The following is a 26,334-nucleotide window of genomic DNA, read 5'->3' as shown; positions in this document are numbered from 1 at the left end:
AGGACCCAGGGGTTGACTCCGCCCCAACTCGGGGCACCCGGCGCGCCTGATCGCCTCGGTCCTCTGCATCCCCCGCATCTAGATCAGCAGCTGCCTGCACCCGTACCTTCCTAGTCCCCGGGACGCGAGCTCCTGCGAGGGTTCAAAGCCCGACGCGGAGTGAGGCACAGCCAGGGACAGCCCGGGCCCCGTGCGCCGCGGCCACGCGAGGCCCCCGCCGTCGCCACCACCTGCGCGCCGTCGCCCCAGCCCCGCCCCCGAGAGCCGAGAGCTGTTGGCAGCCGAGGTCTGGCGACGCCCGTCTCCTTACCGGCTTGTTTACTACCATGCCGCTGTACGAGGGCCTGGGGAGCGGCGGAGAGAAAACGGCGGTCGTGATAGACCTGGGAGAGTCTTTTACCAAGTGAGTGGCCGCGGCGCCAGCTGCAGTCGTCCCGAGGGGAGGGCGGGTAGCCGAGCCCCAGGCCCAGCCCGGGTCCTCGTCGCAGGCTCCAGAGGCGGCTTGTTCCGTCTCCACTTCTTCCCCCAGGACCCGCAAATGACGGCCCTTGTTACTTACACCGTGGGCGATGCAAATCCCGGGAATCCGGTGGAGCGGTCAGGTTCTGACTCCTGGAGAGGCCCAGGAGGCTTCGGGAAAGTTGCCTTCGTTGTTGCCCCGGTCGTCACCCCAAACTGAATGGACTCTTTGGGGTCATCTATGCAGGGGATGACAGCGATGACCTAGGCCCCGCTTATCTGGCTTTATCTGCTTAGGGAGGTGGCAACCGAACTGTCATGCTTGATGACGACCTCCGTTATTAAGCATTTATTGAAAAGAGATGCTATTGGTGTTGGAAATTCAAATATGTTTAAGACAGGGCTACTGCTTCCCAAGAGTAGGAAGTCGAATTAGGAAGGCTGAATGCATGAAAAACTGAAACCCTATAGATAATTCTCTAAAGAGTCTTCGTTGCTCCCACCCACCAACTCTTAGATTAGGAAATTTAACATTTTAAAAGGCAACTTGTAAACACTAGAATAGTGGTTTTCAACCTTTTGGATGGCATAGATCCCTTTGACGACCGAAAGAAAGCCACAAATACACAAACCTTAAAATATTTGCACACAGTTTCAGGGGTTGGTGGACCATCGCAGTGGTCCTTGGACTCCGGATTGAGAGCCCTTGTACTGCTCTCAAGAAAAAGGAACGTGACAGCCAGAATTGCATCTTCTATCTGAAATGGAAACATTTGAAAAAATTTTGTATGTCTCTGAACAGTGCCTGACATGTAGTATGTGTTCAATAACTATTTGTTGAACAAGTGGTCAAAAGAGCCTATTTCAGAATTGGAGGGAATTCCCTGGCGCTGCAGTGGTTATGACTGGGCATTTTCACTGCCGAGGGCCAGGTTCAGTCCCTGGTTGGGGAACTAAGATCCCACAAGACGCCCAGTGCTGCCAAAGAAAAAAAACAAAAAAAACAGGAAAATTGGACTTCAGGTGCTCCAGAATTGGATTAAACATAGTCCTTGGTTCATGTTATTCTCTTACTGTTCTAAGCAAGATGCTCCCATAATTATATATTTTTATTTATCTTTAAAGGTTTATTTAAATACCATAGTAAGTACCTTGAGGCTGACACCCAAAGATAATTATTTTAGGTATGCTGTGGCAATGAGAAATGGAACTACTATATAGGAGGACGGTTATTGACAAAGACAACAGGAGGGTGATAAGATGAGTTTGTGCATCCTGGGGAATTTGAGGAGCACTGGTACAAGTCAAGTAAACATGGGGATGTGACTAAAAGAAGATGGAGAGAGCTATTTGGGAATAGGAGGAGAGCAGTACTGAAAACCAGACAGGACAAGGAAAGATATTAAGACTAAACTTACATGGCAATCCTTTTTAACAACATTTTTAGCAAAGTTTTGTTTTACGTGAAACAGAAATGGAAATACTTAAATACTCTAGAAAGGAGAATAGTTTTTTAAAAGGGATGAAATATTTTATGCAATTTAAAAAATGATAGCAGTGAAGACTAACAATATGGGCAGAATCTTATTTTATGAATTCATGATGTGTGAACAGTGTGATTATAATTATGTCACATATGCATAGTTTAAAAACTAGACCAAAGGAAATGCATCAATATGGAAGCTGATATTAGAATGATGGAATTATGAGTAACATGAATTATAGACATGAAGTCAGATAGTGGAGTACAGATTCAGGACTGTAGAGATGTGTTACCTAAAATTCAAGTAAAATTAAAAACAGAAAAAAAAGTAAATGCGACCCTAAAATAATACACTGGTTTATTTCACTGTCACTAATTTGAAAAAATTTTATTTTTTACCTTTAATACATAATTATGAATAGGTGGTATTAACTTTTCCCTAGTTTTTTGTCCCTTTGAATACATCAGAGATGTTTCTAGTTGTTTTTGTGACCACTGCTTTGAAAAAAATACAGAAAAACTTGTTTCTGTGACAAATATATAAAAAGAATGTTATAATAAGTTGAATTGTTTCAATTTTCTATTTATTTGTAGATGTGGATTTGCTGGAGAAACTGGTCCAAGATGCATAATTCCTAGTGTGATAAAAAAAGCTGGCATGCCTAAGGTATTTTTTTTATGACAAATTAGGAAAATAAATGCTGTACTGTAAAATATTTTTAAATGTGACTTTAAATAAGATTGATTAGAACAGTGCTAAATGTATAGCTTAGACTGTATTCCAAGAAAACTTTTTTGATTCTTTATTTAGGTTTAATTTTGCATACCATAAAATTCATCTATTTTAAGTGTGCGATTCAGTGATTTTTAGTAAATATATCAAGTTGTGCAGCCATCACCACAGTTCAGTTTTAGAACATTTTTGTCATTCCAGTAGCATCACTAATGCCTACTTATAGTTAATCCCCATTCCCACCCCGAGCCCACCACGGATGTTCTTTGTCTTATAGATTTGCTTTTTCTATTTAATGTATATAAATGAAATTATATAACATTAAGAGAAAGTTTTTGAGCTCAATAAAATAATTGCCTGAGCCTTGTAATGTAATTGTAGAATCATTTTATTCTTACCCTGTTCAGAATATGAGCCAGGTCCTCATTTCTTTATCTGTAATTCAAAAGACCTGTGAAAAACACAGTTTTTAAAAGCAAGTCTTGCCAAAGTTAATTTTGTAGAGTAGGAATTGTAGAACAATAGAAAGAATAATTTTACATGCCATAAAATTTGCCTGTAAAATCAAATACAGATTTTTCTACCATAACTTAATATTTGCATTCCTGAAAAACCTCTTCTTGATAGCAAACAAAAACAGGTTTTGGGGAAAAGTAGGTTGGGGTAGATTATTTAAAACCCATGAAACTTTGTAATCCGAGCATTAGAAAAACAAAAATTAATACCTCAGGAAAAAATTGGAATAGCTTTGAGTTGCAATTGAGTGTGGCTGGAAACTCTCTTGGGGACATATAAAATAAAATGAAATAATTGAAACTGTTGGTTGGTGGGTGCTGAAACAATGCAGATATAAAAATGAGCTCTGAGCCTCTCTGACTGTTGTTAAGGTGGGACCAGGAAGAAATGCAGCTCAGTAAAGAGTCTTGAAGGGGTCCACTCTGTTACGGGAGCCCCTGGTACACGGGATCATTTAAAATTTTTAAAAATAGATCTGAAAGAATGCTGATTTGTGTGACCACTGAGTTGATGACTTTCTTTACCTTGATGAAGGTTATAACCCTGCTGTCATCATTTCAGCTCCTCTTGCCTAATATGAACTGTACAGCCTTCACATCATATAGACATTATTCCCTTATTTAACAAATATGAGCATATTTGTTTTCATAAAAGCACATATTGGAGCAAGATACAGTAAATGGAGCCCTTGTGATGTGTTAGTGTTGACTTAGCACCCATGGTTTGGTAGGTTTACTTTAGTGCTAATGGTGCATGTTTTCATTTTTGCCACACATATTTATGAGCTGTTTGCTTTGTTCCTGGCACTGTATCAGTTGAAGGAGGATATATCATAAGCAAGCCAGAAGTAGTTCTTGCCCCATGGAGTTTGTAGTCTAATGGGAAGGTAGACATTTTACAAGTAATTAAGTGGGGTGATGCTACAGAAGGAAAAGTGTCAATGCTTTGGGAGTAAATAACAGGGACTGAACCAAGTCTGGAGTATTTGAGGAAGCCTTTGATGCTTTTTAATTGATGCTGCTTTTTATCGGTGATGCCAAAATAATGTCAGATGGAAGAAAAATGTGATGAGTACAGCTCTTTACTTACTGTGGACACAGATTTTTTATTCCATAAACCAAAACATTTTGTCATCTTGGACATGCCAGTTCTTAAACATTTCTAATTTAAGTGATTATATTTGATGTTTGTATCTATTCTCAATACAAATTGCTTTTGACTTATTACCAGAAAATCCATTAGAAAAATAAATAAGCATGTTTTAGTTTGAGATTATTTTATTATTATAAATTAATAAATCATTTTAATTTTTTATAGCCTATCAAAGTTGTACAATATAATATCAATACAGAAGAATTATATTCCTACCTAAAGGAATTCATCCACATACTGTATTTCAGGTAAAATGCAATTGTGTTTCCCCCGCCCCCCAGCTTTTCCTAGTGCCCATCCTACTGATATTTGGTTGTATTATTTCTAATGCAAAAAAAAGGTTAATTTCCATTGCCATTTTAACTTTCTTACTTTCAATCTTTTCAAAAATATATTTGAAGACTAGGAAACTAGCAAGCATAAGGAAATATCGAAAATAAGTCAAATGTCTATTAATAAAGGGGATTGGATAATTTAATTATTGTACATCCATATAGTGAAACACTATATTGTCATTTAAAAAGTTCTGTATCTATATGTACTGATACAGAAAGATGTCTTAGATATTCTGATAATTGAAAACATGTTGCAGAAGAACATCTATGGAATGAATATTTTTGTTAAAATATATGTGTGGACATACACAATAATGAAAATCTATAAACTGCTGTAAGTGAAAGTTTCTGGGTAGTAGAGGTATATGGTATTTTTGTATTTTCCAAGTTATAAGCTTCTATAATATTTGGAGTCTTGTGAGCATATACTACTTTTGTAGCTTAAAAAAAGAAAATATCTTTTTAATGGCTCAACTCAGTATTCATAATAGGCTATAGTTTTTGTTTTCTGAGATAAACGAGTTAATAGATGTAAATTTCCTGACACAGTACATGGCACGTAGTAAGAGTTCAAAAATGTTATCTTTCTGTGGCATATATATTGATATATTCCATGGACTACTACTGAGCCATAAAAAACCCCCGAAATTTTGCCATTTGCAGCAACATGGATGGATTTGGAGGGCATTATGCTAAGTGAAACAAGTCAGACAGAGACAGACAAACACTATATGATATCACTTCTTTGTGGAATCTAAAAAATACTACAAACTAGTGAATATAACAAAGAAGAAGCAGACTCACAGATATAGAGAGCAAACTAAGGGCTACCAGGGACAACATAGGGGTGAGGGAGTGGGAGGCACAAACTACTGGGTATACGATAGGCTCGGGGCTGTATTGTACAACACAGGGATAGAGCCAATATTTTGTAATAACTGTGAATGGAAAATAACCTTTCAAAACTGAATAAAAAATTTTAAAACATTTAAAAATTTAAAAAATGAAAATGTGATCTTTCACAGATAATAAAATGAAGATGTCTTTTTGTTGTAAAGCTTCTTAAGTGAAGGTGGTACGATTTCTCTAATCTTAACAAATTGCATTATGTACCAAAATAAATACAAACTTTTATTTACTTTTAAAACAAAACTATCACTTTTCAGGCATCTATTGGTGAATCCCAGAGACCGCAGAGTTGTGGTTATTGAGTCGGTATTATGTCCTTCCCACTTCAGAGAGACACTCACTCGTGTTCTTTTCAAGTATTTTGAGGTACCTGTTTTTTATTTTGTTGTTTTTAGTAGGTACTCAAAGCTTAAACTAAAAGGTCCTCATTTTATTTCCTTCATTGGAAAGAGGAATTGGATGACAAAATAAACTGAATCCTTTACAAATTGACCGTTTATTTTCTTTCTTTGTGTGGTTACTTCATGCGTAATAAGCATTTCATCTAATACTTAGATAATTGAAGGTTTCTTTTTATTGCTGTTTCCCTTGTTTGTTTAGTTTAGTACAGGTTTTAAGTTTTGGGACTTCTTTCTGAAATTAAAAGTTATATTCTGTGCTGTGAAGTTGATGTTTTTCTTCCAGGTCTTTTCTAGTTTTCATTGTTTAGTTATGCTGACTGTTCTAAATTCTCCAATTCTTTCATTTCAGGCTTTAAATTCCCCTTAAATGGAGTATTCAAATAATGTCTCCCATAGAGTAAGTGGGCAGTGCCAGGAGTGACTCTTATATCTTGATATTAGTAATATTACTTGTAGCTTTCATTTTATAGGAGTCAAGATTATTTTAAAGACCAAAATTATGACTTAAATGATTACATTTCATAGTAGGCCAGAATCTTTATTATTTAACTTTTTAAAAAAATCTCTGCCTTAGGAATTTAGAGTTTTTCAGCAATTTAGAAGAATGTATAAAATGCGTATAGTATATAAGAAATTAAGCACATGTAAATGTAATTTTCATACATTCTACTGAACACAAAATATATCAAAAATCACAATGTATTTATGAGATAAGGGCAGTTAATATTTAGTAAGACAGGCACAGAGAAACAGGTTACATACCCTCCTGTACTTACTGATGTCACTAATTCAGGAATTTGGTTTGCAATAGGGAGAACACAAAACACAGCAGGAAGTCACTTTAGCTCTTACCTGAATAAAATAGATGATTTTCTGTATTTTTACTTGAACTTAGCATTTTAGTTATATTTATGTTAGTATGCTTATCTGGTGTATAACCAGAATACCTGCTGTACTTAGATAAAGGAAATATAGCCATTATTTTGTTTGCCACTTGGTTCTTATGGACTTCCATATTTCGATTGAATATTTACCTGATATTTGGGATGTCACCAGATCTGGCAAATTTTCACTGAAAAATGTCACTTAGAGCTAAGGATTTTTGTAGTTCTTCAATTTAATTTTAACTGCTACATTATAATATTTTTAGAATATAGTTCATATTGTGAACTTTGTGAATGAGGACAATCAAGAATTCTTCTTCTCTATTTCTATTTTGATGATAAAGGCATCTCTTTATTTTTTAAATTTAGCATCTTCCTTTGAATGTATGTTTCTGGACCTCTTCTTTTATCCTTTTCAGTTTTCCCTCCAAAAGAGAACTGAATTAATTAAAATGCTTCATAATTGTCATTTCAGAATGAAAAGACTTAGAGAACTTAAAGAGTGTTTCTATTCGTTACAGTGTATTTTGTTTATTGTGTAAATTCAAATAAATCAACTAATTCTTAATTTAGTGCCATAAAATGGTTGAGTAGGTATCATAATTATGAATTTTTTCAAATATATTTGAAATGTAAGGGAAACACCTTCAACTACTGACATTCATTCTGGTTTTGTTGTTGTTGTTTTGGATTTGTTGTTTTCTAGGTTCCATCTGTCTTGCTTGCTCCAAGTCATCTAATGGCTCTTCTTACACTTGGGATAAACTCTGCCATGGTCCTGGATTGTGGATATAGGGAAAGCCTGGTGTTACCTGTATCTTTTTTGTAAACCAGCTAATTTTGCAGTTTTTACTCTACTTTAGAATAATTAGGCTTATTACAAATTGTTTTTATTGCATCAAGCTATTTTGGGTTATCATGTACAAATATGACATATGTGGAAAAAATTCACAGGATTGTGAGACTTAAATTTACTTTTTGTAGAAATTGTCATTATGACTTGGTCCCAATATAAACTCCAGAGATCAGACCTATTACGTTCAGTTTTTAAGAGGAATATCCGCTAATTAGGATGTGTCAAAGAAGATGGGTAGGATAGTCAAGTTCTAAGAAAAGATCATATGAAGAATAACTGGAAACAGAAATGAAAAAGTTAGGGACTTCCCTGGCAGTCCAGTGGTTGAGACTTTGCCTTCCAGTGCAGAGGGTGCGGGTTCAATCCCTGGTTGGGGAACTAAGATCTGACATGCCTCACGGCCAAAAAGCCAAAACATAAAACAGAAGCAATATTGTAACATATTCAATAAAGACTTTAAAAATGGTCCACGTAAAAAAAAAAAAAGAAAAAGAAAAAAAGGCAGATGTAGATTAGTGGTTTCCAGGGGCTAGAGGGAGTGTAGAATAGGGGAATGAAAAATAAATAAATAAAAATAAAAAAATTAAAAAAGATAAATGAGAAAGTTAAATCAAAAGTTAAAACTTAAATGGCAACGTGAAATCTGCTTTCAAGTAGCTGAAGGGCTCACTGTGGAAAAGTAAATAGATTTTTTTTTCAATCTATTTCCTGAGGCTATGATGGGGGCAGTATGACAGCTAAGCTTCTTTCTAGTTGTATGATTTTGGTCAAGTAGCTTAATCTCTTTTGGGCTTAGTCTCCTCATCTGTAAAATGGGAATTATAATAATTCCACCTCATAGGGGCATTGTGTATCTTGAGTGAGATAATGTATTTAAAATATTTAGCGTAAGACCTAGCACGTAAATTGCACAGTAAGTGCTGTAGTTTTTATATCATTTGCCATTAGGAAGAACTCCCTAGTAATTTAAGCTGTTCCACAGTGAAATTACTGACTATAAACTGGTCCATTCCCCATCATTAGAAGAATTTAAGTAGAGTATAGGTAAACATCTCTTAGAAATGTTACAGTAGACATTTGCTACATTTGAAAAGGAGTTTGAAGTACATAAATGCAAGACTCTTGCAATTTTGAGACCTATATGTGTATTTATTAGAAGAAGTACTCATGGGAAGGAAATCAAGAATCATTAGCTCCTAAAGAACTAAACTAGGCAATAGCTTTTTTAAATATAAAGTATTTTGTGTGTTAGTCCCTGCAACAAAAGTATTATTCTCTTCATTATATGATTGAAAGTTGAGATGGTAGTTGACCCAAGTTAATATTAAGTGTATAGCCAAGATATAAACCCATGTTTGTCTCCAAAGCCAGTGCTCTTAACAATATACTTTTTTCTTTTTCATAAATAATGTACTTATGAAACATCAGCAAAAACAATATATAAAATAAAGTAGCAAACCTACAGTACAGTATTGTCCACTGTCCTCTCAGCTCTGATAGAAATACAGTGTGAGACATATGTAATTTAAAATTTTTCTAAGAGCTACAAATTTTAAAAGTTCAGGGGCTTCCCTGATGGCACAGTGATTGAGAGTCCGCCTGCTGATGCAGGGGACACGGGTTTGTGCCCCGGTTCGGGAAGATCCCACATGCCGCGGAGGGGCTGGGCCCGTGAGCCATGGCCGCTGAGCCTGCGTGTCCGGAGCCTGTGCTCCGCAACGGGAGAGGCCATTAGTAGTGTATTTTATCTAGCTCAATGTATTTAAAATACTATCATTTCAATATGTAGTCAATATAATAAATTATAATGAGATATTTTACAGGTTTTTTTTTTTATTACTAAGTTTCCTGTGTTTGCTGTGGAGGTTATTCTTACAGCACATCTCAATTCGGACCAGCCATATTTCAAGTGCTCAATAGCCACATGTGGTCAGTGGCTACATTGTTGGACACCCAAGCTCTAACGAATGAATTCTGTGTGTGTGTGTGTGTGTGTATGTATTTGTGTATGTATATGTTTAACTGTTTTCTTTGGAGAAGGAAAAAGACTCTGATTTTTCTGTAACTCTTTTTAAAAAAAGAAATAAGAATTTGCCAGCCAAGCTGATTTAGAACAATAATGCAGAGGTGAAGAAAATACTGAGGGAAACACATTTTACCTCCTAAAATAGTAATACCCTTGACTGCCTTATAGATATATGAAGGAATCCCAGTACTAAATTGTTGGGGAGCACTCCCCCTAGGAGGAAAAGCTCTTCACAAGTAAGTTTCTTGGCATTTAGCACATTTGCTTCACCTGTGCCAAAAAACAAGCAATTTTTTTTTACAGTGATCAATAGAGGACTTGTAGTATGGACATTTAATGTTATTTATTCCATTCTTTACTAGCCTTGAGTATATTCATCTTTTAAGGGTAAAACCACTTTTATTTAAAGCATCATGATCTGTTATGAAGTAAAAGTATTAAATAAGAAAAGGATATCAGTTGCATTATTGTAATTCCAGTAACTTTTTTTTTTTTTTAATCTTCAGGGAGTTGGAAACTCAACTATTGGAACAATGTACTGTTGACACAGGTGCTGCTAAAGAACAGAGCCTTCCCTCTGTGATGGGTAAAATCATTATAAACTTTGAGTGGTTTACATTCCCTTTTCGTTCAACTCATTTCCCCCCCCCCCCCCCATTGCATAGCTATTCTCTTTCTCACATCACTCTGGTGACATGGCTCCAATTATAAGGTCATCATTGAGCTGTTAATCACCAAATCCAGTAGTTGAATTTTATTCATTCTTTCCAGAACTTTTGACATTATGGATTATCATATACTCTTTTTAAAAAAATTTTATTGAAGTATAGTTGAATTACAATGTTGTTAATTTCTGCTGCATAGCGAAGTGACTCAGTTATACATATATATACTTTTTTCATATTCTTTTCCATTATGGCTTATCACAGGATATTGAATGTAGTTCCCTGTGCTATACAATAGGACCTTGTCGTTTATCCATCCTATATATAATAGTTTGCATCTGGATTATCATATACTCTTTTTTTTCTTTGATACGCGGGCCTCTCACTGTTGTGGCCTCTCCCGTTGCGGAGCGCAGACTCCGCAGCCGTGGCTCACGGGCCCAGCCACTCCACGGCATGTGGGATCTTCCTGGACCGGGGCACGAACCCGTGTCCCCTGCATCGGCAGGCGGACTCTCAACCACTGCGCCACCAGGGAAGCCCTGTCATATACTCTTGTTATTATCTCTTCCCTTGGCTTTCAGGACTTTTCTTCCTTTATGGTTTTCTCTTATTTCTCCAAGTATTCCTTCTTAATTTCCTCTGCTCTTGCTTTCTCTGCTGATATTCTTCTAGCGGTTTATTTTTTGTTCCTTTTTTTCTTCCTACTGTCTTTTTAAAAGTGATCTCATGGGGCTTCCCTGGTGGCACAGTGGTTGGGAGTCCACCTGCCAATGCAGGGGATGCGGGTTTGTGCCCCGGTCCGGGAGGATCCTGCGTGCCGCGGAGCGGCTGGGCCCGTGAGCCATGGGCACTGGGCCTGCGCGTCCGGAGCCTGTGCTCCGCAGCGGGAGAGGCCGCAGCAGTGAGAGGCCCGCGTACCGCAAAAAAAAAAAAAAAAAGAAAAAAAAAAAAGTGATCTCATGTGTTCCCGTAACTTCAGCTACATCAATATGCTGTTGGTTCTTAAGTGTATCACTGGGCCCAACCCTTCTTCTAAACTTCATATTCATAATTCCAATTGATTATTAGATATAAACTAGGCATCCCTCTCGGCACCTCAAACTTAAGACTTCCAGAAGTAAATACATTATCTCTTTCTCTAAATTCATTTTAACAAATCATGGTTAGATAAAGATAATATCTTACTGAGCTCCCATTTTAGATAACTGGGAGTTTATCAGTCCTTTCAATTCTCCCTCAGAAATCTCTTTTTCATCTCTTTTTTTTCTGTCCTCCACAACACAGAACATCTGAAAACAAAGACGTCAACTAGGCCCTCATTGCTTCTTGCTTGGATTATTACAGGAGCCTGCTTTTTGGACCCATTTAGTCTATTTCACACTGTTAGCAGGAATAACTTTCACAAAATTAATCTGATTACATTTCTCTTTTGCTTGAGAATTTTTGCTGGCCTCCACAGGTTAAAACCCAAATTATCTGTTTGATATGCATGTTTCTTCACAATCCGACTTTATTCTACCTCTTAGCTTTAACTACTAAACTCAACCCTTTGCACCTTATTTCAGCTACAGTAAATTTCATACATCTTCCTGGCACCATTGTTCTTCGACAACCCTGTGCCTTCATTTATACTATTTCTTTACCTGGGATGTTTTTCTTTACCTATTTGGGTTTTTGATCCCTCTACATGACTCAACTGAAAGATTATCTTGATTGTGAAACCTTCCTCATTTTCCCTAAGCAGAATAAATTGCTCCCTTCTCTGTTACACCCTCAGCAGTATTTATTATAGTACATATAACAGCCTCATTTACCTGATAACTGTTTCCCTCGATAGACTTTGAGAATCCCTGTCTTATTTATTTTTCAAGTGCCTGGGCACTGAATAAATGTTGGAAAGACAAAGGTGGGTTGTTAGGACATTTATCCTTGCATATATTGTTTTCCTGTTCTTCTTTAGGTAGTTAAGATAATAGCACATTCTTCATTCTGTAGATCAGATTATTATTTTTCTATTCCAGATAAACTTTGTTACCTTTTTAGTATATCATGATGACAGTTAGTTAATAAAAGATATCCAAAGGTAATAAGTTTAGTGTAGCATCCCAAGTTTTTTTTCTTTTTTTTTTTTTTTTTTTGGTGGCCATGCCACGGCATGCAGGATCTTAGTTCTCAGACCAGGGATCGAACCCATGCCCCCTGCAATGGAAGCGCGGAGTCTTAACCACTAGACCGCCAGGGAAGTCTCCCAGATGTTTTTTTTTTTTTTTTTTTTTTTTTTTCTTTTTGCGGTACGCGGGCCTCTCACTGTTGGGGCCTCTCCCGTTGCGGAGCACAGGCTCCGGACGCGCAGGCTCAGCGGCCATGGCTCACGGGCCCAGCCGCTCCGCGGCATGTGGGATCCTCCCGGACCGGGGCACGAACCCGCGTCCCCTGCATCGGCAGGCGGACGCTCAACCACTGCGCCACCAGGGAAGCCCCCAGATGTTTTTAATAAAGCTCTTCACTAAAACTATGACATTTCCTTAAAATTCTAAACTGTATGTTCTTGGACACCCCTTTCTTTAACCAACTGTCTTGGACTGTGATTCTAATCTTTCCCTCTCATATGCCCCAAAAGTCTTGAGTCTGCAATCCTAATAATTGAGGAATTAAATCATATCACTGTTTGCTGAAGGATCCACTTAGGAGGATCAGAAATGCAAATGTATTTTAAATATCTCTTGTCAAGGTCCTTAGCAAAGATTAGATATAAGTCTTACATATACTGGGATATCCTTAAGTGAACTTTGAATGAGCCTCTTTCATTTAGTATTTAGAACCTAGTTCAAAAAAGAATGAATATACTACCTTAAAACTTACAAAGACTAACCTAAGTACATTGATTTGAAAAGTGTACAGTTGAAAAGTAAACTATATATAGAATATTGTACTTCTTATTCTCCTTAATTAGCTGAAATTTAAATATGATTTTTCAAAGCCAGAGCCAGTGAATGCCTCTTATTTCTACTCCTCATTTGCAAAGTTTAAATGGCTGTGATTATTCCCTAAGATTGAAAAGTCCCTTCCCAAAGCACCATCTACGCCCAGCTAAAATAAGCCCTTTATTTTGAAGCCTGCCTTCCATGTTGCCTAAAGAAAACTGTTTTTCATATTACCAAATGTCTCTGGCACATGTTGGAATTTATTTGAATATTCCTAGAGAGAGTTTAGCACATGTGAAAAGTTACGGTTTTTAGCACTTATTCTTAAATTTCCAGGTTCTTATAATCTAGTTACATTTCTCTTATCTATTCATAGCCAGGTTTAAATCATTTTGGAAATCTTTATCCCCCTGTGAGATAAATTTTAATATTTAACAATAGGAGTCTTCAAACTTTTTGATCACACACTGACCGCATAGTAAAAAAATTTTGAGCATGTACCTGCAATACATATTTATGTCTATATTTATTTATAAACTATATGTGTATCATTATTACTATATTACAAAACACAGAGGTAAGAATTTGGAAAGGACAATATAATAAAGGTAAAATAATAATTCTCAAGTCATACTTACTAATGGTAAATTTTTTTTGCTCCCTCTCAGAATAGCAATGTGATTAAATATTGTTTATTATTTTTAAAAAGTTATGGCTTAACATTTTGAAAGTGTGGTTTTAATTTTATCTTAATTCTTAGTTTCAGTAGCTGTCATAACGTAAAGATGTAGCTAACAAGATACGTAGCTCCAGATGGAAGAAGTGCCTGATTACCCTTATTAAATCATTCCTTTTGTAGCTATAAATTTCTGTCTTCATTGATATAAATAATTTGTTCTTACAGATCAATCAGAATATTTTTACATACTTAACAATGAGTTAAAAATTCTGAGTTTAGAAGATTCTAAACTTAGAAAACTTTGTTTCTCAGTCTGACTTGGAAACCTAGATTTATTGGCAACAAAATCACATAACAGTGGTAACATATGCAAATACTATCTTCTAAAGTCATCCTGTATTATATAGGTTTCTTTGAATAGCTACTTTCTCACTCATTTTTTAAAATGTCACGTTTACCTTGAAAAAAATTAAAAGTCTGTGTGTGATCCTTTTTACAAATATGTATTAGGTTAGCATGTCACTGACAGTCATTTATTATCACAGAAAAGGTAAGCAAACTTGAAACTTCACTTTTTGTTAAAGAAAAGTAAATAGCTCATGTTTAAGCCCTACCATTTCTTCTAAGTACTTTAACACAGATAACCAGCAAATCTTTTTATGGTAGAAAATATTTTCTTGGTCAATTCCTATCTACTGCCAATTATTCTATGATATTTTTAAGGTCTTATTTTTATCAAATTTATGAGTATTAGTGACTTTCTTCAGCACCTTGTGCACATCTGGCTTCAACTTCCGTGCTTTGGCTTGGCTTCGAATGCTGAAGTTTCTTCCCTAAAAGCAAAGTTGAATTTTTTATTTGGCTTTTAAAAAATTATGGTACTTCTAAATTTTTTTTTAGGTTGCTGAAATGGAAAATGGAAATGTGAATGCAATTTTACAGACTGTTTCTGCTTATAAAGTTCTGTAGTTCTAAATAAAAATTTCTGTTTTAGGTTCAATTCCAGAAGGTATCTTGGAGGACATTAAAGGTAAACTAAGTTCCCATTTTTGTCCCCTTCATCATTAAGTATTCATTTGGAGGGCAAGTGTTTCTAAGTATTTACACAGATATAAAATATATTAAATTCATAATGTAATATCCTAAAAATATTTAACATTTAGGCTATAGAATAACGTAAATAAAATATTGGTTTTTCTTCAGATTTATGGAAGCTTTTGGTATTACTTTTTTTTTTTGGCCACACCATGTGGCTTGCAAGATCTTAGTTCCCTGACCAGGAATTGAACCCAGGCCTTCGGCAGTGAAAGTATGGAGTCCTAACCACTCGACCACCAGAGAATTCCCTTTTGGCATTACTTTTGATGTATTATTATTTTTATTTATTTATTTATTTTTTTTTTTGCGCTACGCAGGCCTCTCACTGTTGTGGCCTCTCCCGTTGCGGAGCACACGCTCCGGACGCGCAGGCTCAGCGGCCATGGCTCATGGGCCCAGCCGCTTCGCGGCATATGGGATCCTCCCGGGCCGGGGCACGTACCCGTGTCCCCTGCATCGGCAGGCGGACTCTCAACCACTGTGCCACCAGGGAAGCCTGATGTATTATTGAAGAAACTTCTCAATGATAGAGTATAGAGAGTTACTAGGGAATTAGTAGTTTTCACAGTATGAATTAACAGTTACATTACTTATGAAAGCCACTGATTTTATGTTGTTTAGCATTTTTTTAAACTCTAGTATTTTAAAGGTCATTTTTATAAGGTCAGTCATTTTACTGATTTCAGAAATTCTACAGTTGGGTAAAGTATATTAGATTCACTTTAATAAGATATGTTACTTCTCCTTTGCTAGAGTGTATTTTTATGATAATATTTAAATTGAGTTTTCTGGTATTTTGATTCACTAAAAGGAAAAGCAGTTAAACTATAATGTAATGTTCTTCATTACTGAAAGTGTCATGTAAAATTAATACTCTAGAATATTTAATAGAGAATTAGACAATAATGGATTTTAGAGTTAAATGGGACCTGGAGGTAATCTGGTACAATTGGGTCCCTGAAATATTAAGTGATTTGTTCAGTGTCACACAATAGGTAGGGTTAGACCTAGGGCTGTAAAATGGATCTTGTTCTTCATTATATTGCTTACTTATGTTGTATAATTACCTAAAATCTCTTCAGTTATTATAAAATTTCAGTCATTTGTACATGCTTATTGCAAAAGCTCAAATAATACAGAAATATCTCAAGTGAAACAAATAGTTTCCCTTTCGTTCTTCCAGTCCTATCCCCCATGATGTAACAGTTGATAATTCCTTGGAATGTTTCTTTCCATATAGCTTCCATCTTGTGAAAAGATGTTCAACTTTCCCATTACCCAGGGAAACATCAGATTGGCAAAAATTTGAAAGATAGACATTTAGTATTCGTGAGATTATGGGAAAATTAATATATTGCTATTAGTAAGAATTGAAAATTAAACTCTTTGGAAAGCATTCTGACATATATATAAAAATTGAAAAGTGTGCATCCTATCTAAGAGTGTATGTTGAATGAAATTTGGTGACTTCATAATAAGGAATATCATATAGCTTTTATTTATTTGTTTTTTAAAATATTTATTTATTTAATTTTTGGCTGCGTCGGGTCTTAGTTGCGGCACACAGGATCTTTTGTTGCGGCGCGTGGATTCTCTCTAGTTGTGGTGCACAGGCTTAGTTGCCCCTGCATTGCAAGGTGGATTCTTAACCACTGGACCACCAGGGAAGTCCCACCATATAGCTTTTTAAAAGGAGGAGCTAGATGTATTGATTTGGAAGGATATCCATAATGTATTAAGGGAAAAAGCATGTTGCTGAATAATATGTACAGTAGGAACCCGTTTCTATTAAAAACAAATATGCAATACGTACACATACTCTTGCCCACTCATTTATATTACTTATGTAGTACCTACATTTTTTTCAATTATTTTAAAATCCTTAAGTGTAATTTATCTGTTCTTAGATTTTTAATTCAGTGAATTTGGTTTCCTTAAAGAAGAACACCTTCATATGCCAAGTATATAAGATGTAGAAGTCTAAGTATTTACCTTGCTTAGTTATGAGGACTTAAAGTATAAAATATGTAAATAACTTGAGCACGTAGCTTACTGTCTAGCATATTAGCATATTGTAAACTTTTTTTTTAAAATTGAAGTATAGTTGATTTACAGTGTCTCAGGGTACAGCAAACTGATTCAGCTTTATATATTCTTTTCTTTTTTTTTTTTTTTTTTGGCTGTGCCATGCAATCTATGGGATCTTAGTTCCCCGACCAGGGATCAAACACATGCATTGGGAGCACAGAGTCTTAACCACTGGACTGCCAGGGAAGTCCCCAGTTATATATATTCTTTTTCAGAATCTTTTCTATTATAGGTTATTACAAGATTTTATTGAATATAGTTTCCTGCGCTATACAGTTCTTGGCATATTGTAGATTCTTAACAAATATATTTTGAATTAGTAAATGAAAAGAATTTTGTATAATATATAAGTTTATGTCAGCATGTTTTGCAAGTCATTAACCAAATCATTAGATTTCTTGCTCTCTACATCAATTTTTAAAAATTAATTAATATATTTATTTGGTCTTCATTGCTGCACATGGGCTGTCTCTATTTGCGGCGAGCAGGGGCTACTCTTCGTTGCAGTGCACTGGCTTCTCATTGCAGTGCCTTCTCTTGTTGTGGAGCACGGGCTCTAGGTACACGGGCTTCAGTAGTTGTGGCACGCAGACTCTAGAGTGCAGGCTCAGTAGTTGTGGTGCACAGGCTTAGTTGCTCCGTGGCATGTGGGATCTTCCCGGACCAGGGCTGGAACCCATGTCCCCTGCAATGGCAGGCGGATTCTTAACCACTGAGCCACCAGGGAAGTCCCTCAACATCAATTTTGTCTCTACTTGAAAAAATTTTTTATTCCTTACCTATTTCTGAAAATAATTTGCACCCACTTATTATAAAAGGTACTTTGCAACAGAAATAATCTTTAAAAGAATAAATGTTCATAGTGAAAGAAAAGAAGATAAAGTGTGCAAGAGGGAGAAAATTATCATCCCAGAAAACCCTAAACTAAGGAGTGTTACTGTAACTAAGACCAAAATTTAGCTTTGTGTTCTGACCAACCAACATTTTTAAAAAAGAATAGGATAGATAAGTAGGATTAGATATAAATCAATCTGGTTCAAAGAGATATGCTGTTCAATTAGAATGGCTACATTTTCATGCTGCTAAAATTTATTTTTATTATGGTACTCTTTATACAAGGAATATCAAAGAACATAAGTTTCCTCAAATATGGTTTTGTTTTTTTTTTAATGTGGCTTTGTGGAAGACGAACATGGAACATGTCTTATGATTCCTCAGTGAATGAAAAGTTTTTTATATGTGTATAAATTGTCATAAGCTAACTAAAGACGGAGATAGTTTATAAAATTGGAAGGAACAGGTGATTAACATGTCCACTTGAATAGAATTGTTTTAACTGGGACATTGATTCAATCACAAACCATAACAATGTCTCCTTTTCTTTTAAGTGCGCACTTGCTTTGTTAGTGATCTGAAGCGTGGACTAAAAATCCAAGCAGCAAAATTTAATATTGATGGGAATACTGAGGTAAGCTAAAAATAAATGTATATTCTTTTTTTCAGAGGTTGTAATTTGTATACTTATGCTTATGATACTTATATTTCAGCGTCCCTCACCACCTCCAAATGTTGACTACCCATTAGATGGAGAGAAGATTTTACATGTCCTTGGATCAATCAGGTTAGACCTTAATTTTTATGAGCAAAATAATGAACTAAAATAAATTTTTGGCCTGAATATTTGTATAAGCCTTTAGTATTGTTGATTTAATAATTATGTGTTTTTCATTAAGCCTCATCACTCGTGTTTATTTTTATTATTCGACTTCTTAATGTTTTAAAACATAAAAAAAATTTTTTTTCTGTTCTTCAAAGTAATTCAGAATCAACCATTCTTTGAGATGGAGAATAAAGTATGATACTTTAAAACAGGATTCATCAGACTTTTTCTGTAAAGGACCAAATGGTAAATACCTTAGGATTGGTGGGCCATATGGTCTCTGTTGCAGCTACTCAGCTGTACAGTTGGAGTGCAGAATCAGCCATAGGCAATGTGTAAATGAGTGAGCATGACTTGTGTTCCAATAAAACTTTATTTGAAAAAACAGACAGTGGGCTGGATTTGGCTTGCAGGCCATAGTTTGCTGACTCCTGCTTTAAAACATTGGCTTGTTAGAAAGAATGCATTCTTCCAAATATACTAAATCTTTAGGACCAGTTAGTAATTCACCTTTTTATTATTCATTATTCGGTCTGATGATGCAATATAAGTTGTCAAGGACTTACATGATTATATTGGTAACAATGTAATTTTTGTTTATACCCAAGCTATATAAAATTTGTATTATAAAAGTTTCATCTGTAAAATACTAGATCAGAAGATGCACAGAAAAGAATTATATAAATATAGAAGATCCTGTTAGATTTTGAGATAATTAACATAGAGGTTGAGATACTAGAAGGATGAACATAAATATACAGATGTTAAAGATAGTAGGTTGGGGAAACAAAAAAGTCAGAATGTAACACTTTTTGGTAGTAAGTTTTTATCATTTTACCTTTTAGTTAAGTTATATTCACTAATTTACTACGTAAAAATTTCTCCTGATTGTTTAGTGGAGCCCAGAATAACAGAAGAAAATAAGTGTTTATTTTCTACCATAATATTTCATTGCTTAAGTGATAATTGTTAAATTATGTCATTTCAATATCAAATTAACTGACAAAGATTTGGGAAAAGAAAACTGATGCTTTGTGAGTATTTAGCTCAACTGGTAGAAGCAAAAGTATGCAGGCATAGAGGCAAGTGGCTAACTAACTGTGAGTGAGTGAGTGTTCAGCATACTGTAGATCTCAGTATACTGAGATCAAAATCGACAGTTAGGAAGTAGGTTGAATATCAGGAAGAGAATTTTATGTTTTGAAAAAGATTCAAAACTCTTTAAAGTAGTATGCATAGTATAGTCCCAGTTTTATTTTAAAAGATATTGTATGTATATGTATATGTATAGCTTTATATTGCATTGGTTAGGGTTCAGTTTGTTTACCAGTTATACAAACCTGAAAATAGTGGCTTCAACAGGATAGAATTTGTCTGTCATTTAAAAGAAGTTCAGAGGTAGATAGTCCAAGGATGGTATGATAACTGCTACCAGTGACCCAAGCTTCCTTCCACCTATCATCTTTGAGGTGTAGCCCTTGTCCTTGGGGTCCAGGGTAGCTGGTAAAGTTAGCTACTCCATCCGTGTTTCAAGCATGCAATCCTAGGAAGGAAAAGAGAAAAATGCTTCCTCTCCTTTTAAAGTGGACTTTCTAGCAGTCCCACATACTACTTTTGCCTCCATCTCATTGTCCGGTACTTAGCTATATCTAGCTGCAAGGGAGGCTGATAAATACAGTGTTTCAACTGGGGAGGGGCATTGTATCCAGCTTATAGGAGTTTTATCTTTTTTTATTTTCAAATAATTACAGATTCACAGGCAGTTGCCAAGATAATATAGAGAGGTCCCATGTACTCTTCACCCAGTTTCTCCCAATGGATACATCTTATGTAACTATAGTACAATATCAAAACCAGTAAATTGGCATTGGTGCAGTGTGTATATATTGTTCTGTGTAATTGTATCACATGTAGATTTCCATAATCAGCACCAACCACCACGATCAAGATATAGAACTATTCCATCACAACAAAGATCTTCCTTGTGCTACCAAAAATAACCCTAATAGTTCTATATCTTTTAATTTGAAAATGAACAGGCACATGAATATTTTATTAGGCAACTAGCCATCTTTGCCATGTATTGTTTTTAAAAACAAAGAAATACTTTGGGCTGGGTGGGGGAGGGTCTTGTTTGGTTTCAAATCTGTTGTATCACTACTGATCTGCTTGTTGAATTCTACCAACTATTACAGAATTTCGCTCCTTTTCTGTTATTAGGTTTAAGGTGGACAAAATATTTGTAAATCTATACATAATAATAATAGTTATAGTTAGTACTTAGGGAGTACCTCCTATGTGCCAGGCACTGTTCTATTAACTCATTGAATCTCTATCACAACACCTGTGAGGCAAGTGCTATTATTTTTCTCATTTACAAATGCAAACACCTTGTGTTTTAACCATTACTCTACATTAATATAGTACTGGTACCTAAAAATATGTCAGTAGAACTAATGGTATATACTATGTCATATTATGTGATGCCAACAAAACACTGTCTGTTTTTAATCTCATTAGAGATTCGGTTGTGGAAATCCTTTTTGAGCAAGATAATGAAGAGAAATCAGTTGCCACTTTAATATTGGATTCCCTTATGCAGGTACTTTTATTTTGTAAAAGGTTTCAATTTATGAATACAGCCCTTTACAGAGAAATTTTAAAAATCATATTGTCTGTATTTTTAATTTTAGCCATTAGTTACATTTTTTAGCTTTTATGTGAAGTTTTATAGTTAATGAGTTTTACTTTGGCACTTATATATGGTACCCACAACATTTCAAACCCGGGATAATACGTTCTATAGACACATCATGCATTTTTTCCATGACAATGATAACAGATTTTTATTTTGTACCTAGTATGGCTTGTAGTTTCTTCAAATGTAGGTTTGTGTAGTATGAAGTTTTTCATTCCACAAGGTATATGTCTCTTTTGTTTAATGACTGTGGGACCATAGAACTCCTATAAAATACTATCACTTTGGGAGATATTGTCTACCTCTATGGCTCTACTTGAGGACTTTATGAAAAACATAACATCATTGAAGGACTGTAACATTCCTGATGCTTAGAGAGAACTGATGTGGAAACAATTTTTCTAAGAATGTTATCTTCCCACTCGATAACAGGCTCTGGATATAATGGATATAGTACCTTAGAAAAATCAGGTTTCCACATGTTTTCCTTACTAAAAAAGAAATGAAAAGTTATTTCTTCTCATGTTCTTTGCTCAGCTCAGTCATTCTACCCTGAAAATGAGAATACTCCCATATTACTACTATATTCCCTGTGGAATTTAAAAGTCTACACTATTAGCTTTTTAAATCTTTAAGGATTTATATAAGTACATGATAATATTATCATGGGGTTTATTTGCCACTTGAAAAACTCTTGTCAAAGAAACCTTGCTGTAGCCCTTTCTGAGGGGTGGGATGAACTAGGAGATTGGGATTTACATATATACACTAATATTATAAAATAGATAACTAATAAGAACCTGCTGTATAGCACAGGGAACTCCACTTAGCTGTGCAGCAGAAACTAACACAACATTGTACAACAATTATACCCCAATTAAAAAAACAAAAAGATAAAAGGGCTTCCCTGGTGGCGCAGTGGTTAAGAATCCTCCTGCCAGTGCAGGGCACACGGGTTCAAGCCCTGGTCCGGGAAGATCCCACATGCCGTGGAGCAACGAAGCCCATGTGTCACAACTACTGAGCCTGTGTGCCACAACTACTGAAGCCCATGCGCCTAGAGCCCGTGCTCCACAGCAAGAGAAGCCACTGCAATGAGAAGACCACACACTGCAATGAAGAGTAGCCCCCGCTCGCCACAACTAGAGAAAGCTCGCACACAGCAGCGAGGACTCAATGCAGCCAAAGACAGATAGATAGGTAGATAAATAGATTAATTAATTAAAGAAAAGAAACCTTGCTGTGGCCCTTTTTTGTAATACAAATGATCACCTAATAATGTGTATATTTTCTTAAATTCAATCAAGCATTATTTATAGTTAATTCTTTTTTTCTTTCTCTTTAATAACAGTGCCCAATAGACACTAGGAAGCAACTAGCAGAGAACTTGGTAGTCATAGGTGGCACGTCTATGTTGCCAGGATTCCTCCACAGACTACTTGCAGAAATAAGGTATTTGGTAGAAAAACCAAAATATAAAAAAATACTTGGCACCAAGACATTCCGAATTCATACTCCACCTGCAAAGGCTAATTGTGTAGCCTGGTTGGGAGGTAAGAACTGCTTTTTTTTCTTTTTTGTTTTTGTCTTTGTTTTTGTTTTGTCCATACCATATGTCTTGCGGGATCTTAGTTCCCCGACCAGGGATTGAATCCAGGCACCCCAGCAGTGGAAGTGTGGAGTCCTAACCACTGGACTGCCAGGGAATTCCCAAGAATTTCACTTTTAAAAATAATGATTATATAGTAATTGGTTCCTGAATGACATTACTAATGGTTATATTAGAACAGATGATTCATTGTTCAAAATTGTGTACTTAGTAAACTAATAGAACTATTAAATAATTTTCTTTGAACATTTACTTTTCCTTAAATTATTAGTTTTCAGAATTATATACTTATTTCTCTTATCATTTGCACTTCTATTTTTTTTTCAGTGAACTCTGTCCAATTAAAGTCATCCTGCATAATGATAGTGATAGCTATGCATTTATTTTAATTATGCTACCATTGCTTAGAACCCTTGTTTTAATTCCTTACAAAGCTAATTTGTGAGCCATATATGAAAACTGATCTCTTTATTTTATAATTACACTATATTTTGTGACTGAGTTTATTGAATGTTTTAGGAAATGATAGTTTTATTAGTTTTATTGAAATACGGAAATAGCCTAATAAAGAGACTACTTTGAAGAGAGAACAATCATAGATGTGTATATTTGTGTAAGTTCTGATATGTGTCTTATGATGCAGTTACAGCTCATAGGTATCAGGATCATTTAGAGAGAAAAAACAAGTCTTGAGATTTAAATTGATACGTATTATATTTCTTATAAAGTAGAATTTGGTCAAAACGTAATTTTGATCTAGGAAGAATGGATTTGGTCACTAAGTTATTTTTTTGAAACTGCCTTGTGGGTCTTATAAGGTCTTCAGCATAGACTCTTAGGATACTACGGTTGGCTTATTGAGTTTTGCACTGCTGTTTTTTTACTGACATATAATCTTAGAGTGTGGCAAAGAAAACTAAGATGATTATTTCTTGTGTTTACACAGAGTTGAAAATACTTTCCACCTTACTCTACCTCACTCTACCTGCATTTGAACACAGTAATACTTATCATTTTCACTATAATCTAGTTTAGAACATTTAAGTTAGTTTCAACACAGGAGTTATGGCTTAGCCTGTTTTTCAAAATATAGGATATAGAACAACTTAACCGGAATTAATTTGAAGACTGTGAATATGCATTACTGAATTTTACCTGTTCTCTCTTGTCATATAATGAAGTGGATGTATGTGTACATAAAATTTTCCAGTAAAAGTTTTCATATCAGCTATAAAAATATGTTTACCACACAGGAGCTATTTTTGGAGCACTGCAAGACATACTTGGGAGCCGTTCAGTCTCAAAGGAATATTACAACCAGACAGGCCGTATACCTGATTGGTGTTCTCTTAATAACCCACCTTTGGAAATGATGTTTGATGTCGGGAAGGCTCAACCACCTCTGATGAAGAGAGCATTTTCCACTGAGAAATGAAAGTTTGATTAAAATTCAGCTTTGCTTCTTTTCAAATATCAATTACAAGCAAACTGTACAAAGTATATGGGATGGTGTTAGAGATGACTTTAGTAGACGTGCAAGCGTTTCTGTAATTATACTTCACATTAGTATTTAATCATTTTGCCTTTGGTGTAATGGTAGAATGGTAGCTGATGCTTATTGAAATTAGTTGTATTTATATCAATAAAATATAGTAAAGCAGTTAATTTTGGAAGTTTGTTGCATAGTTCATTTTTCAAAAAGAATAAAAACATTGTCCCTCCACAATTCACATAATCTGTCCTGGGCATTGGAGACTTCATTAATTTCATTGTGTTCAACAATTATTTTATTTAAAGAATAATGTTACCAGTTATTTCAAGTATTAACATGGGTCTGTGTCTTAAAATCCTTTTGTTTTGATGTTTGTGTCCATGTTATAATTATGCTACTTTTGGGCTGAGAATGTTGGGTAGCATAGTTAAGCATTTGGTAAGGAAAATGGGGAAATGTTCACTTTTTAACTTTACAGTTTATTTTATGAATTGCTAAGAAAAAAGATATTTCATTTTTATGCGGAGATACTCATTTTATGCATTTTTATGAAACTGCTTTATAAACATGTATTCATAATGTCTTTAATCTTTTGTGCTTTTTATCTTCTAAGGCAGGGGTTCTTTGAAATATGTACTCAGTCATTATTTAATTTTTATTTTTGTTTGTTTTTCTTCCTTTGTTTTTAATGAACTGCCTCTTACGAGAATTTTGCTGGTTTCATTCTTTCTAAATACCTATGAATGGGAAATATATGCGTATGTATGCTCATAGTCCTGAAGACCGATTATGAATTTATACATTTTCTAGACTATATATCCCAAGTCCATTTTTACTCATAGTTCAATCATTTTGATTGTCCTTTTTCTGGATCCTTCCTACTTTTGCTATATGATTTATGTATGAAGATACCAACACCAAGTCACACTTGAAAGAGCTGGTTCCTGGCATTAAGAACAGGAAAGGATTGGGGCTTCCCTGGTGGCGCAGTGGTTGAGAATCCGCCTGCCAATGCAGGGGACACGGGTTCGAGCCCTGGTCTGGGAAGATCCCACATGCTGCAGAACAACTAAGCCTGTGCGCCACAACTACTGAGCCTGCGCTCTAGAACCCGCGAGCCACAACTACTGAAGCCTGCGTGCCTATGCCTAGAGCCTGTGCTTCGCTACAAGAGAAGCCACCGCAGTGAGAAGCCCAGGCACCGCAACGAAGAGTAGCCCCCGCTCGCCACGACTAGAGAGAGAGCCTGCGCGCATCAACGAAGACCCAACACAGCCAACAATAAAATAAATATATTAAAAAAAAAAGAATAGGAAAGGATTCATTTGTGTGTGTGTGTGTGTGTGTGTGTGTATTACTTTAAAAAATACTACTAGCTCTACTTTGTCACCATGTAATCCTACTTTAGTAGCCCCAAACTAAGATTCATTCAGTATTTATTGACTCTCTACTGCGTACCTAGTATAGTTTTAGATTCTATAACTGCTGCAACAGGAAGACATGGACCTTTGCCCTTAGAGGGGTTGCAGGTTAGCAGAAGTGGATGTGTACACAGGTGACGATAAACAGTGTGGTGTGTGCCATAAAGGGATCAATTGCTTATTGCTGATGTAGTTAGTTCTGACCAGGGAGCCAAGGAAGCCTTCATAGAGGAGGCTTTTGAC

At 35.6% G+C, this 26,334-nt stretch overlaps 1 protein-coding gene across 1 annotated transcript; it reads left to right on the top strand.

Annotated features, from left to right (window-relative positions):
- Positions 1 to 217: 217 nt before the first annotated feature.
- ACTR10 (actin related protein 10) lies at positions 218 to 26,276 on the top strand. The gene is made up of 13 exons (XM_079912196.1): positions 218 to 403; positions 2,537 to 2,609; positions 4,509 to 4,591; positions 5,845 to 5,953; positions 7,579 to 7,686; positions 9,923 to 9,990; positions 10,261 to 10,340; positions 15,020 to 15,055; positions 18,600 to 18,679; positions 18,759 to 18,832; positions 21,392 to 21,473; positions 22,921 to 23,122; positions 24,432 to 26,276. The coding sequence occupies exons 1-13, from the start codon at positions 327 to 329 to the stop codon at positions 24,611 to 24,613; spliced, it is 1,254 nt and encodes a 417-aa protein (XP_079768322.1). The 5' UTR covers positions 218 to 326; the 3' UTR covers positions 24,614 to 26,276.
- The last annotated feature ends 58 nt before the right edge of the window (positions 26,277 to 26,334 follow it).

This window comes from Stenella coeruleoalba (genome assembly GCF_951394435.1).
Source record: "Stenella coeruleoalba genome assembly, chromosome: 2".
In the NCBI taxonomy this organism is placed as follows: domain Eukaryota; kingdom Metazoa; phylum Chordata; class Mammalia; order Artiodactyla; family Delphinidae; genus Stenella; species Stenella coeruleoalba.
Note: the sequence above shows the minus strand (reverse complement) of the source record. Positions and strands in the feature narration are given on the sequence as shown.

Excerpts from the sequence above, each read along its gene's own strand:
- ACTR10 (XM_079912196.1), top strand. The coding sequence starts at position 327 with ATGCCGCTGTACGAGGGCCTGGGGAGCGGCGGAGAGAAAACGGCGGTC. Across the intron at positions 2,610-4,508 it reads AAAAAGCTGGCATGCCTAAG|CCTATCAAAGTTGTACAATA; the intron begins GTATTTTTTTTA and ends AATTTTTTATAG. Across the intron at positions 10,341-15,019 it reads GAGCCTTCCCTCTGTGATGG|GTTCAATTCCAGAAGGTATC; the intron begins GTAAAATCATTA and ends TTTCTGTTTTAG.